The sequence below is a fragment of the Neodiprion fabricii genome, chromosome 4 (assembly GCF_021155785.1).
Source record: "Neodiprion fabricii isolate iyNeoFabr1 chromosome 4, iyNeoFabr1.1, whole genome shotgun sequence".
Classification (NCBI taxonomy): domain Eukaryota; kingdom Metazoa; phylum Arthropoda; class Insecta; order Hymenoptera; family Diprionidae; genus Neodiprion; species Neodiprion fabricii.
In genome coordinates, this window is record NC_060242.1 from 31,301,850 (window position 1) to 31,317,203 (window position 15,354).

At 41.5% G+C, this 15,354-nt stretch overlaps 1 protein-coding gene across 1 annotated transcript in view; it reads right to left on the reverse strand.

Moving 5' to 3' along the window:
• LOC124180719 overlaps nucleotides 1-15,354 on the reverse strand; it is a 115,621-nt gene that overhangs the window by 22,607 nt on the left and 77,660 nt on the right. Inside the window, exons 10-18 of the mRNA XM_046566465.1 lie at nucleotides 13,123-13,338; nucleotides 11,264-11,610; nucleotides 9,176-9,755; nucleotides 8,666-9,081; nucleotides 8,439-8,568; nucleotides 7,876-8,340; nucleotides 7,580-7,753; nucleotides 6,865-7,005; nucleotides 5,209-5,314 (exon numbers count right to left, since the gene is read on the reverse strand). Of these exons, the coding sequence (XP_046422421.1) occupies nucleotides 5,209-5,314; nucleotides 6,865-7,005; nucleotides 7,580-7,753; nucleotides 7,876-8,340; nucleotides 8,439-8,568; nucleotides 8,666-9,081; nucleotides 9,176-9,755; nucleotides 11,264-11,610; nucleotides 13,123-13,338 (2,575 nt within the window). The remainder of the gene's footprint in view (nucleotides 1-5,208; nucleotides 5,315-6,864; nucleotides 7,006-7,579; nucleotides 7,754-7,875; nucleotides 8,341-8,438; nucleotides 8,569-8,665; nucleotides 9,082-9,175; nucleotides 9,756-11,263; nucleotides 11,611-13,122; nucleotides 13,339-15,354) is intronic.

Consider the following 15,354-nt stretch of genomic DNA (forward strand, 5'->3'; position numbering starts at 1 on the left):
AAGGAGTTCGCTAGAACAAATCTACATACAAAAATTGATTCCAAGCACACGACGTGAATTTCGCTTCAAATTAATAATCCGGATACATATGTAGCTGCAAATAATCCAGTGGCGATAATTCAAGGCTACTTTTTACCAACGATTTTCATTCGACTTGCGAAAAGGTAGCAGAACTCTATACCGCAAACCTAACAGCGGCTACGTACGTAGTATATACATATACATGTATTTCTGTCTGTGTGTATTCATGCATGAGCGAACAGCAATCACGAACGGAAAAACCACCGCAAATTCATTTTCGAAACAATTGAAGTATGAAGGGCGCGCTATGGCTCGGAATTGACTTTGTAATCTAGCAAATTTGTAACTAGCTAGCTCCCGTTATTTCTGAATCTCTAACCCACTGCCTCGCGAGGATCGTGAAAGAGTCCGTTGCACGAAACGTCGTGTGTGTCGGCCGGGGACAAGAAATATGAAAAAAAGCGCCTTGTAAATGAAAACGGGGTCATACAGGAAACCGTACGAATGTGGGAGCCAGACGGGTCGAGTTGGCAAAACGCGAACATGGGAAGTGCTCGTTGCAGAAAATAAATCGCCCGTGTCATTTGAAACATGCGCAAAAACTCAATTCGTAGATCCGCCATACAACGGATTAATGGATACGATGTATAGACTAATCGCAAAAAACGTATTGGGTTCGATTTCAGTATCAACTTCTTTCGGGATCGAATTGATCCGATGGGCATCGCATCGGTATCAAAATTTCCACAGTAAAAAGTGTGCTCCATAATGCTCTCGTATCAAATTGTTACCGATCGAATCATCGAATTGCAGATTTATTTGCGATTTCTCGTTCACGCCGTCATTTCCTAATCCAAGGCGCAATATAATTTTCCATCGGCATCGGTCAATGCCGTGACTTTTTCCGTTATAGGTGGGATTTTACTGGCGAAACGCGCAGGTACCTGTGTTATTGCATTCCCTGCAACACGGGAATATATTATTACATGCGCATGTACGAATAATCCTTATTACGCACGAATGGCATTTAACAATAATTATGCAAAATGCACACCTTGCTAATACCTACTTTTGTGCAAGAAGAGTGGAACTAATTCCAGTTTAACTCCAGGGACTTTCCCCTTCCACGAACCCCGAGGCCACGAATTGTCGTATCCTATCCCTGAGGGGCTAAAACGGGTCTGCAGGTACTCGAAGGAAAGTAAAGAGAAAATGCAGCAAGGAGAGTGGTACGACGAGATTATTGCAGGTGAAGTGAGCTGATCGTTTAACGGATCGGGTCAACGGGCAAGATCAACTGGACAGTGGAATAAAATGCAGGACTCGAAAATCCCATTTGAAAGTTACAAAGAATTGCGAACCCGACGCATTATATACTGATTCGGATACCAATTCATCGCCATTGTTTCATCAGAAACTTGACACGGGTGAACGACGACGTCTGAAATGCAAATTGTTGTCTTTCGAAGATCTATCCAACTGCAAAGGTATGCCCATCTATCAAATATCGAAATTTTATTCCGAGGGCCTTTATTATTTTATCGCATTTGCCGCGGGATGAAATCCGATGTATAATTGATGAACCGCTGAGATAGCGAATCACTTAGCAGCCACGTGAAAGATAACCAGCGGACTGCCGTATACGAGCTATGCACAGCGACAGCTCGGCAAAATTGATCTATCCGATTGCTTTAAAAGTCCACCAACGGGATCCATGGGTCAGTCAACTTCCGGTGAAACGTTCGTAGCTGTGCCGATTTAGCTCGCTCAACGGGAGATTATTACTGCCTGCAGCAATCATCGGCAATTATCGTATTTAGCGGAGGGTGCGTAACGTTCAATTAATCATATGAACACACGCGGAAATCTGGATTTTCAATTCAGCCCTTGCGGGGCGTGCGGAAAAGTCTCGCTTTCACGGGATAAACTGCCGAAGGAAAAGTAAAAAAATAGAGCAAAGAGAAAGAAAGTTTCAAGTCCAAGTCGTGGTATGGGTCCCTGGTGCGTCGGCATGTTAACTGCACTTAACTGAATGATTATTAATTTCCGACTCGCGAAGCGTTTGCGTAATTAGAAAATTTACAAGCCAGTTCCGCTTTCGTGCGTTCCCTCAGATGTATTTATTGTTTTATCGGCTGTAATTTCGACCCAGTTGCCCCCGCGACCGGAGAAACTGATGCACCAGAAAACGAAGCACTGTCTCGAATTTTCGCCTTAAAGCAATTTGTCCCGAAGTACTATTTTATATCCAGGCATTAGCATCTTCGGAGAAACTCTCACTTTATTTTGCGAATACGCCGCCGTCACCTCGGTTTACGGGCGGATAACCTTTCGAATATACGAAAAACTTTCACGACTCGCGGCAGAACGGGACTAAGTTAAAAAAATACAAAAATGCAGTTTCAAAGGTGATCCAGAGACTGCCGCGGTGAATCTTTCGATTGTCATCATTCATCCTGAATTTGAGTAAACTGGGACAAGTACCCACGCATAAAGCCTGCGCGTAATTTATATATGTACAACTGGTCTTGCGGTATGCAAGCGTAACATCGCATGACGCACGGCAATTATGCAGCAAGTCGTACTTATAACCCACCCAAGTGTACGTTACATACATTCTACAGAGTGCGTGCAGGTATCAATATTTTCCGATGTTGTTAAATCGATCTTGAATACGCGTTTATTCGATAATCAATCATCAAGCCGCCTGCGCACGTATCTCTAATCAACAAAGGCCTTCCGAGTAAGCTCTAGCGAGAATCGTACCAATAATAATCATTACCGCGTGAATGTAGATTAGAACGTGGAAGAATTGACAGTTGTAGGTTGAAGACATACGCTGGCCTGCAGAAGAAACACCTAACGGAATTACGTAAGATCAGCTGTTCGACTTGGCGTATATATACCAACAGAACCAGTAACAGTATATTTAGAAGAACCTTGAGCAGTACGTGTAGGTATAAGTGTGCGCGCAACGTGAAGCGAAATTTTTACAGCTGTCGTAAAATTTGAAAACACACGAAATCGAATCGTTCGAATAATTTTCAAACTCAATTTTAATTCTTATTAATAGACACGACCCGTTCCATTACATATTAATCAAAAAAATAAACCTTGAGGTATAAATAGCCATGAAAATGGCATTTTTACTATGACGTAACGAAAGACAGGAAAAAATTCTTCCAATTACTTAATATCACTAGCGATTAGCATGTCCGCTGCATCTACACGGTAAATTTCCATCGACCGTCCGATAGTATGATGTTTAAAAATAAAATAAAAAAATAAAAACAGGACTTTCGTAGAACAAAAAACTCGGAGCTGATCATACTGTGAATCCGACAAAGTATAACGAATTGGAATTGTTTTGCCAGGAAGAAATACGTACAGCTATGCTCCACCAAATCCGCCGCAGTGATGTCAGTCTGCACAAACATCGTCATCCCTACATTTGGCTTGTGGTTACGCACGACACGCCGATACACCAAAAGCGCGAATTACAGGTAGAGGTATCCGCGATACGTGGTTGTATCGAAAGGTGCAGACTGTTGGGTATCGCGGCAAAAGTAACGTGCGACTGCTCGCGGGCAACGCAGACGAGACTCGAGTCCCTCAAGTCGTGCCACTCCGACTCCCGCGGCTTATAAGGAGCGGCTCTGACGGCTCGGAACGCGACGCTGGCCGCCGGAAAACTGTCGCAAAATGCTGCAGAGGTGGCAGGTGATTCGGTTTGTCACAACGGTATTTTTCGATGCAACATTCTTTATTCACCTACCTGTACACCTTCAACTGCTAGGCAGTGAGGAAACAGGCAAAATAGATTTTTTCCTCATTGGAAATTGCGTCGCCCGGTATTGAGGACGGATATTTTATATTTAACGTAGTTGTGGAATGATCAATGCGAAATTAAGACTGTCGTTGATAATTTTTTATTTGCATCCAGACGCAGTCTGTTATAAAAGATTAAATGACAATGATAATGGAATTGAAATGCGCACGCAGATAAGCATTTTTCATGCAACGAACGAGTTTGTGCGGACCTATTAACAATAAATCCAATTCAATGTTTGCAGGAATAAATATTTCTATTCCTGATTGCGGACGCTTTGTATTGTTAATATGGAAATTGTGCTGGGATTGTAGTAGATAGAATAAATATGTAAACACTGTTGTAGCAAGCAAAAATTAGTCAACATGTATTTATCGAGACGTAAGAAAAAAAAAATAACTACGAAAAAGGCCTTACCGTACGAAGTAAGTGTACCATCCAAATTAATATGTATGTACAATTTTAGAACAAACACTGTGTCTATAATGCTTGATAGTGCTATGTGAATTAGGAGTAATAGTTGTGAGTTTTTTTGTTTTATTTTTTTAAATATCGTCTCGTCAGTGTTCAGCAAGAAAACAAAACGGAAATTATAATACTATGCAAAATTAGTTCTAAGAATAACCTACGTTTATTGCTTAAAACTTAGGTTTGAAACATCATTTAATCATGTACAAAATTCTAGGAATGTAAACGAGGATGATAACAATAATAAATTAGAATAATACGAGTAAATAAATCGAGGTTCAATACACGCATAACACAAGAGACAGATATACCCTCGCATATATCTACCTATATTAATTCAGATCACAACAACACAAAACAAGCCAATACAAAGAACAAAACAGTAAAGGTACAGTTCTAAAAATAAATGGTTTCGAAAAAAAATAGTACAATAATTCGTACCACTACTTAAATTCAGTTTTCAAAAAAAAAAGAAAAACCGAGTATAAAGAGCGGACAATAAACCTTGTCAGGTAATACTCGTATAAAGTTAGGACCTACTCAATTTAGAATTCAATGAACTCAAATGAGAGATCAGCGACCGGTTTAAGAATGTACATAATCACGCCCATTGCTCACATTCGTTAGCTGACTAACAATAGATTCAGCGTGGATGATACACATAGATGTATAAATTATATGCCGATATCCGCGGAGCGAGTAAATACTATAGTTTAGCTTAGACGGGGCACGTTACGAATCGGTATTTTACAAGAGAAATAGGAATACAAGACCGCTAAGGGCGGTTACCAGTAAGGCAGTTGCGTACGATAGCAGTGTGAACGGGAAGGGTGTGCGGGAGCGAAGCTTCAGGCTCGGGTTCTCATTCTGTATCTGATTTTGATACTTACTGCGAATCTGCTTCGTGTTCCTTTCCCCTCTCAACGCCCCTCCCGCCGCCTCCAGAACTGCGCGTAAACATCTTATGTTTTCCTTGCAGGTAGACTCTACTTCAGCCTGAAATAAAACGATATATTTATAATTGAAAACAACGATTACGTGTCAAGTGCAGAGTGATGCGGGACATGACGGAAGTTTGCTTTATTAGTATAATGGGTTGTTCTTTTTTTTTATGCGAAATGAGGCGGAAATGAAAGCAATTAAACTAATTTTTATCATGTTTATTCAGTCTGTATTCAACTCACAGTAGTAACATTCAGTTTATGCATGTTTTATCAAATCTATCAACCTACGATCTGCGAATGAAAAGTTCGTATATGTACACAACCTAGGCTGAGGCTAGAATTCGAAATTTTTAGTTTTCTTGTTGTTGATATTTTTCTTGAAACTGTACTGCTTTTGAACAGTTTTTCGCAAATTGCACGTGAAATAATAAAAATGAAATAAAATCTTGCAAATTTAGATGAATGTTCAAGTCAAGAGGTAAAAGAAATGAACTACTTTCAATCTCGATACATCATTCGGATTACTTGCCCCGAGTATTTAGGACTTCAAGTAATTCAACAGCCGTTTTTCTTTACAAGTTTATGCAAGTTTTTAGTAAATCTTAAAAGCTGTTGATAGAAGGAATAGTGCGGATGATAGTGATATAGTTATCGGTAAACTCATCGACGTGCCTAATGATCACGTTTATATCAAGCCCGACTGAAAGTATGTACCACAAAATTTCGGAACCTCGCAAGCTAATTAACGCACACTTATAATCAAACATTTGTCGAGGTTTTCAATTTTCAATATTGAATTTTTCTTTTTTTTTTACAGCTTAAGATACATGCACGGCATTCAAACACACTTAATAATTTATAAACAGATCTTGTTTCGACGTTTTTTCTAGGTTGGTTGATATTTAATTCATGATCCACTGCATTACAACAACCTTCAAAGAACAACCTTGAAGTGGCAGTTTAAAGTGCATGATTCTATTATCCTTTGAGAACCAGTCTTTGCGCTACAATTTCATTTCCGGAAGCTGCTAATAACTATTCTAAAGCCATGCCTAGCGTCAAATACGCAGCATGCAACTGGTTACAAAAGTCAAAGCTATTCAAGCAAATAAATTTTGTCGTGAAGTCAGTACTTAAAGGTAATCGTTTTAAACATACTGATAGCTACAGTGGTGAAAAATAGAAACTAAATTGAATATTCCAAGAAATTTTATTGGTTTATTACCAGTTAGTGAGTAGAGTTTGTTTTTGAAATGAAACACAAGCCAGGAACCTACCTTAGTATTATTTAAGGCATTTTTTGGCGAGCCACTGATATTGCAATCACGGTATACCAGCGCCTTGCCATGCAAATCCTTTAGTAGCGAATTCGTATAATCCGAATACATGACTCTAATGCCTACGTCGACAAAAGCTTCTCAGTTTTAGTATCTCACCAGCGGAATGAATAGCACGCGGTAAAATCTTCGAGCATACTTTGACCACGACTGTTTTAACTTTGCAAATCAATAAAAACTTTAAAGCAATTGAAAGAAAACTCCATATGGAAGATAGAAAATTGCGCAGTGAAGAACTCGTATACATATTCACGACGATACGTACGCAGTCGTCGTCGAGCAAAAGGGTGCGTGTTGGTCGCGACAACAACCCTTCAGAAAGAACAAGCTGTGACTGCGATTTTTCAACCAGACTACGAAGATCCTCTATGTCGCTGTCGCTATCCTCGTTCGTTACTCCGAGTCCCTGTAAAAATAAAGTAAAATGTTTATTATTTCACTGTTGGTGTGGAAATACATGACATTAATTTTTTATCCAAGTATTTGGTAATTAAATTGTACACGTTGTGGTTGGATCGGTTTCTGCCATGCCAGCGATTACGTAATGAATTTCTAGAGAAAATACGATTGGTAACCGTGGCTGGGACACGGATGAATCGTTCCTCGACAAATGTCCCTAATGGAGCTAAATTGAGCTTGTGATTATTATGACAGACTAAATGGAATGTCTGATAAATATAAGTACTGAGGTATGGCACCAAACAGACAACCAATGTGTGTGTAAAATTTTATTGCCGTATTTTAGTGAGTAAAATATACTCATTATTGATAGTAAATGTATATATATAGGTATATATGTATATAGATATTTATAAGATCTGTACCAATTTTCAATTGTATAACGCATTTATATATATTATGCAAATAAAATAATCAGTCGAGACTAGGTATGTACCAACGTAATTATGCATTCACAGTTGACGATATCACAGAAAAAATATTGATATCTGATCTAGAACAATCAATAAGAAGAGACGTACATGCTGCTTGCGTTTCCTCGGCAAAGGCGGCGAGACATCTCTGCGTGCGCTCAAGCTCGAAGCACAATCGGATTGACTGTCAAGAAAGTTTCTGTAGTCATCGCCGAATTCGAGAAGACGACGGGCTGCTTCAGAGTCAGGCGCCTCACTGTAGGGCTCGCTCATGTACTTTTCCTAAAAATAATTTACGCCAATGTTGAGCATTTTCATCATCATCTTCGAGTATAAAGCAATCAAAATAACGCGAGGCAACCGTTCGTACAGACAAACTCAGCCGTCAGATACATCTGACTTACCTGATAGTTATCCCAAGCCTGTTCCGAGAACGAGTTGTTGCTGAAGCTGTTCTTTTCTACATCGCTGTCGACGTTTATTTGCGGAATACTCAGATCGGTACTGAAGAGTACAGTGTCTATGGGGTTTCCCTTGAGTGCAGAAATCGGCAGCCTGGCGGCCGGGCACGGTTCGTCCTCAGTCTCCGAGGTCGACTCGTCTCTCCTGTGATAATTGGATCTGGCTGGCGGGGCCGGATCGCTGACCGTATTTCTCTCTAATGACAATTGCTGACGAGCTGTTGAACCCGAAAACGAACCAGACTTGACGAGAGTTGTTGGGCGGCCATAGCCGTCACGCGCAACAACACGAGCTCCACGAATCGCGCCACTCTTACGCGAAGAACGCTGCTGGTTTGAACATCCGTCACTCCCCGCTGAATGATGATTCACGTTCATGCTGTCCGAACCGGATTCACTTTTGCGACCCTGTTGGATCATCACGTAATTTCGCTGATAAGTAATTAAGGTTTTTTCAGAGTACCGATTTGGTAGCTAGAAATAACGCCACTATTTTAATTTCTCACCAAATGCTTTTTGCGCAGCTTGATCTTCTTCCTACGTAAGGAACTGTTCTTGGTCGCACTTCCATCTAAACCAATCATCGTTTCTTCCAGCAGCGTTGATGACGAATTATTGAACGCGGCGCTCGAACCACTGAAATGAAAAATATCGCAACTTAAGGTGTCTGATTAGACGACTAGCGAGGAAATCAGTTTTTCATGAGCGTAAAAAACCCGGAAAAACCCCTCACCTAGCATCCAAAGAACCAGATTTCATCGGCGGCGAAGCGACAAGCTGATGCAGAGCTGATTCAGAGATGGAAAATTGTGATATCTGATCTTTGCTTCCTTCGAGGTTTCCGCCATTACCAATTTGGGATATGCAAGAAACGCTCCAGGGTCGCGGGCCGTTTGATTTTCGTTTTATACGCATGACAACCTTCGGTGTGCTTGAGTCGGTTAGCAAGTATTGCTTATCGTTGACGGGAGTTTTGTCGTAGTCGGTTACAACCTCCTGCGAAACGGACTGCGATACGCAATCCAAACTGCCAACAAATTGTCGATAGGTTGCCACGCTGCTCTGCAGATCCTCCGATGATTGCGATTGCTTGTCAACGTCCGATTCTCCCGTCGTGCATTCGCCACTCGCATCACAGCTGTCCAACGCCTGAAAGTGAAGTGTAATACAAGCAAATGAATAAAATTGCTGTAAAAACTATCGACTAATGTCTCGACGCGGAAAGTCAAGATTCTTGTCTCACCTGAGACATGGACTTTTCCTCGTTCGGTAGAATGACGTTGAGTTTGAGCCACTCCTTGATGCGGGCATACTTGGCGCGAGTGCTAGCCATGTTCAGTCCTTGCTGATTGAACATCAGCGGAGGAAAGATCCTCGTGCCTTTGCCCGCCTTTCCATCAGGCGACATATCCTCTCTGACGAGATCCTCAGCCTGGCTAACCAGTCTTCTGATGCACTCTTTGTTGTTCATCATATCGTCCTCGCTGTCCTTTCCCAGTTCGTCGTCTTCTTCAAAGTGGGCCTGATCTCCGTTGCAAAACGTCGCGTTCCCGTTAACGTCGTTCGACATAGCACGAATCATCGTTCTCTCCTCCACACGGGCCTCCTCTCCAAAATCCAGACGAACAACGACGTTGGTCTTTCTTTGCTCCGAGGTGAGATGTGGCTCCGTTGACCGCGGCTGAGGCGTGTAGGTCCACTCCTCCTCCGAAGAATCATCAGCCACCGGCGACTGGTTGTCAGCGCCACGGCAGTCGACCTCCGAGTCGGTGTCCAAGTGCTTGAAGTAGAAGGTAGCACAGTTCTTCGATTTCCTATCGGACCTGAAAGTTGACCAAACGATTGTTATAACTTTGCCGAACGTCGAAGCGAAGGTGACTTTCTTATGCCAATCAATAGGCTTGGCATTCCTTCCACGAATATTTCTTAAAGATAATTCACTGTTCTCTCACAGAAACGTAATATATACTGATTAAAAGTGCCATATCTGCAACAAAAGCGAATTGCTTTTTCACCTAGGTGACAGAAAAAAATTATTATCCGCACCTCGTAGTTTAAGCAACTTGCTCTGTGGGGCGTAGTCGAAGGTTGACTAATAGATGTCTGGTTTTGAGCTTCGTTACCGGTAGTGTTAGCAAAATATATAAGCAATTTAAAATATCGATATAACTTGTTTTTGCCCGTTGTCATAAATTACAAGCATGTCGACTGAGGCCGTCCGGAGATCATTTATGAACTTTGGGATGTTTTTTTTCTTTTGACAAAAGTCTATTTGTTCACGTGTTCAAATACGTTGAGGCTCCTTCTCCGACTTTTCAGTCAAGATAAGCGATAAACTACCGTTGCGCATTTCTAATAGAGAATAAAAAAGATTATAACTAAAACTATTCCCAATCAATATGTCTCTCATGATCTTAACGTGCCACGAATTGCTCAAATATTCGACAAGTGAAAAGTAGTTTGATCATGAATAGTTTGAAAAGTTTTTTCGAACAGACAAAAATCGCGCAAATTTTCAATCTGATCTAATAATCTTGCATTGTTTCGAGTACACCCACACATTTTTCTGTAGTGAAACTGAATGCCAGAAATAAACAGAATATTTATCACTCACTTTCGGTTTGATATTGTTAAAAAAAAAAAAAAAAAACTACGACTGTGTTACAACATGCCCAGAAATCATAAACTTTAACAAATACAAACGGCACAAAAACTCGGATACTATTCGGTTGAAAGTGGAAAACTGTATGCGTCCAGATCTAAGTATAGACCTGCGGCTACCAACGATCAAGATATTTGTGCGAATGGAACATGGCGCACAACTAAACACTCTTATCTCGACAGTATATATGACTCGTTACAGATAATTTTGTAGCCGACAGTCGGAGGTATTTTCCCTACCATCTCTACCTATACGCTGAAAACCTGGCCCCAATAACACTACCAACATCAATTCGGTCTTATCTGTACACAAGGTTACCTTTCGTAATCGCCAGAAATGGACAAAATGCCCAGGTTCGAGGGCCCATTAGTCTAGAGTCTATTTCCGTTGTGTCGCGGTGTAAAAATCTACATGGAAATTTTTGCCTCGCATAATGTTCCATCATTTGTTTTGAGATGTAACCCAATTTCCCGCAATGGAGTGCATTACAATTAGATACAAACCAGCGGTCGGAGTCAATTACGATTTAACACTAATTCGATAACAAATTGCAAATCCCAGCTTCCTTAAACTCGTATCGCTCGTCTCGAAAGGGTCTTCGCCTGGTAAGCCAATTATCACGCAGCGAGTGTACATTCGTTAGATTGCAATGTCCGCAGCGATACTTACGTATTGAAAAATGCCGACTCGGCCATGGCTCGGCGACGTCTTGGGCTATCGTCTTCCATGCTCATTGGAATCTGGGAAGACGAGAGGTTGACACCGTTGACGATGCGTCTGGCGCCATCCACTTCATCGCACAGATCTCGAATCGGGTTCGCCGACGTGGGAGCGACAACTGGAGTCGGAGGCATATCGTCTCGTTCTTCTTCACTGGCACCACTTTCCTCGATGTCGCCGTCCTCGCCGCGGTCTCCTAACTCCACCGAAACTGCACGCCCGCCAACGATATCCAAATCTTCAGGATAATCGACCGTCGGCCTCGTGTCCATTACACAGAGCTGATACAGCTCATCCTGTCCAAAGAACGACGGTATAAGCATCTTTCGTAGATTACATTTACTTTTTCTGACACGCTGGCATGGGGCGGGAGCCTACAACCTGAATTTGGACGGAGATCCAGGAGGTCGAGAAAAAAAAAAAAAAAAAAAACGAAGTGAAAACAGCGAGGGAGAGAGAAGTAGGAGCGAACGCGTAAGCAGCGTGGCGTGGCTGCAACGGCAACTGAACATGTATCGAATCGCTTGTTACATGGGATATACGGCTTACAGACAAGAAAAACATAGGAACGGAAAATGTATGACAAACGTAACGCGACACGCTTGCATGAGGGAATAAAATGGCATTCTGCTTTTTAGACACCGGGATTCCCGTCGAGAAAGAATACAATATACCGGTCCAGCGAAGGCCAACGATTCCCGAATGGACTAACGACGTAGAAGAAGAAGTTCGGCAATCGCACGCCATTCACGATGCCGCTTCGCTGCGAGTACGTGTATATGTGTACAACCACGCTTACCAAAATTGCTTGAAAATTTTCAACATGTATGTGGATTACCGAATTTATCAGCTACAATTTGAATACGCGCACTTGTACACGCGGCATCGTCATTGAGCAAATTTACGAGACACAGCGACTGTCCTTGTACGGTTTTACCTGTAGGCAGGCTCCTGTAATAACCGAAACTCGCAAATATACAAGGTGACCCAGACCTATTTACCCTGTGAAAATCTGCGACTGAAACTTTATTTCATTTTTCATAGGAAATTTGTCGTTTGCGCATTACGGCCGTTCGAAACTCGCCAATCCAATAGCATCCGAAGGGTACATAGTCCTAAGTCACCCTGTATATAGCAGTTCGCGCTTCAACGGGCGGTGAATTTATATTTGCATATAACGGAAGTCCTTTGTGCAGTACTCAACACTGAAAAATTTCACGGCGAATTGACGAAAATTTTTGCCGGCAAAACATACAACAAGCGTGATGATCGAATAAAATATGTCGTCAAAATGGCAACTTATACATACAGAGTGACCTCTGACTGTTCTTTAAAAATGAACTCTACGCATGCAAAACCAAATACAATATGTACGATGACGCGGCAATAAAGAAGTTATTAAAGAGAGTGAAAAAGAAGCGGCGTTTACAGAACCTGAGCATCGAGTATGTATATGTATAATGTGACCTAGCACAGCTACATTCATTTCCGCACGTACTTCAACGTTATCCGCGAGATAATTCCCGCTGGTTTTGCGGTTGCCGATTCACCGCGACCAGTTCTTACTCATGCGCCATTTTAATATTACGTCAGCATACCTCGTGCCGTTTCGAAGACTAACAATAAATATAACAAAGCTCGTATTAAAAAGCGTCGAAAGAGTACTTTTTATGGATTCGACGCCAATATTTTCTCAACACAGAGGCATTGTCCTCTCAATGGATATTTCACACCGGTAATATATGGAATGCCCTGGAATGATGAGACTTCGTTGCAAATATTGTACAATAATAAAAATGACAATTTACCTCGAAGTATGACCCATCGTCGGTTAGCTTGTTATCGGAAAGCGCGTCGCTGTCGGATACGTCCCCCCCTGACAGTCTGCTCTTCCGTGGAAAAGTTGACCGCGTCGATCTTCTCGAGGAGCTTCGCGACTCGCGTGATTGCCGACGACTCAGGCGCGGTTGTTTCGTGACCGGCTCCTCGTCGCTATCACTGCTGCAGCGACAAGACACGGGACTCTGTAAGGCAAAAAAAAAAGCTCAGGGTTAATTTCAAGGTGATTTTATTACGACGAGATTTACTCGACTGAAACGAACAAACACTGGTAAACCAAATCGAATCTTTCGTGAAGGAGTTTGTAATCTAACGAAACTGATAGGAAACAACGCGCTATGTTATAGGGAAAACGATATTCTGTGGTTTTTTCACTTTTTTCTTCACAAAACCACAGAACGTCACTTGTTGGCACTAAGCTTGCGACATTACTTTCAACGATGTAACTCGGGCGTTGACTTTCGTTGAACGAAAAAATATGTATAATAAATTTCACATTAGGAAAGAATATAGCGGAAGGGATGTTGTAGATCGATTGATAGCTATTTAAATTTCCGTACCGATGGATTGCGAACATTGTTGAACTTCCGATACTTCATCGCACCGCAAGAGTGTCAATGTATAATTTTCTAGACGAAGTGACACCGAGCCCGGTTAGTTGGCATTTAAAACCCTAAACCTTGCTCAGCTTGAATGCGACCGTAACACGAACCTCTGCCTTCCACCCCCTCTGCCTGACCGCTTGCTTGCTCAAACTTTTGCCATTGGTCATTTGAGGCTGAATATCGATCAGCGTCGAGCAATAACTCTTTTCGTGGGAATTATATGTGTAGACTGTGTACATAAAAATAGTCGTCCAAATGATTATAGATAATTAAGGCCGTTGGTTTGGAAGAGTTTTCTTATTATTTCTGACGATAAGTCGAAAAGATTAGAGTAGCCATAAAATCTAGGGGCTTGGAACACTTGCTAGAAAGCACTGCAGTATGTGAAACAAGAATAAACAATTTTGGGCTTTGAAAAAACTTTTAGAAAACTGTATAGACGCCGACAATTTCCCAATACAAATACATTTCAACGTGCGTAATATAACCGATGAATTTGAATTTTTCTTTTGGAAAACTTCTGACTTTTTATGACAAGCGCAAAGGCCAGTCACGTCCGAGTACATGAGTTTGCACGCCACGTTTCAGTGCGCAAAAATTTGCACATGTATTCGCAAGTTGAGCAACAACTAGTGTGCACTAGACCCTGACGCTGCTATCATGATCGCAACTGATGGTCAATACATGCATGCATGTGTTTTACTACAACACAATAAGATCAGCTAGTGTAATTTGCGAAAAAAATTTACAGTCGTATTGCGAAATTTGACATCCTCGGAGATAATGTATAGAGAAATCTAAATTGGTTTCTTCGAAAAACGTCAAAACTTATAGAGACCCTTCGTCACGTGCAAATAGTACAGCCAACTCGCTCGACCATTTCGTAGCTTAAAGACCCATGGTCAGACCTCCCGTGACGTCGATTCTGGCCTGCAGTTCCCCAAAGAGCAGGTAAGAATCCAAAATTGCTTTCTAAGGCGGTTTCGGCCCACTGCAATGACACGCCTACGAGGTCATATTTCGTTGCATCTCACCCGACACATTACAATATTGCTTCAAAGATTAAACTTGATTTAATTACTGGCAGGGTTTACGTGCCTGCACAACTTTCTAACAATTATTTATTTTACGAGGCGTGGTTGTATAATTCCTTTCTCGTAGCTGCAAAATTCTCAACTTACAACAGAATTTTCTGCATCACCCGTTATTACTTACACTTCTTGGAATGGAAATTTCATAGGTTTTCGATTTCTACTCTATAAACATACATACACACGTAGTGAGGAAAAATTAAGCAAGGCCTATCGGAAATCAGACTCACCGGACATTTCATTGCGTGTTCGTGGCCACAGGCCTATTTTTAAATGAGGATGCGTCATTGTTAAAAACAAATTTTCCTATACTGTATTTTCAGCTAACCCGAGTATATAATATGCACGTAAGGTTTCAGAATGAACAGCATTTGCAGAATCCTTGCACAACTCCCAGTGAAGATCATACACAGAGGTTCAAATGCCTTTCTGGTGAAACTAGGAAATGAAATGAAAATCACAGTTTGTCACTTGATTCTCATTCCTTGCACGATTATAGAGAGCG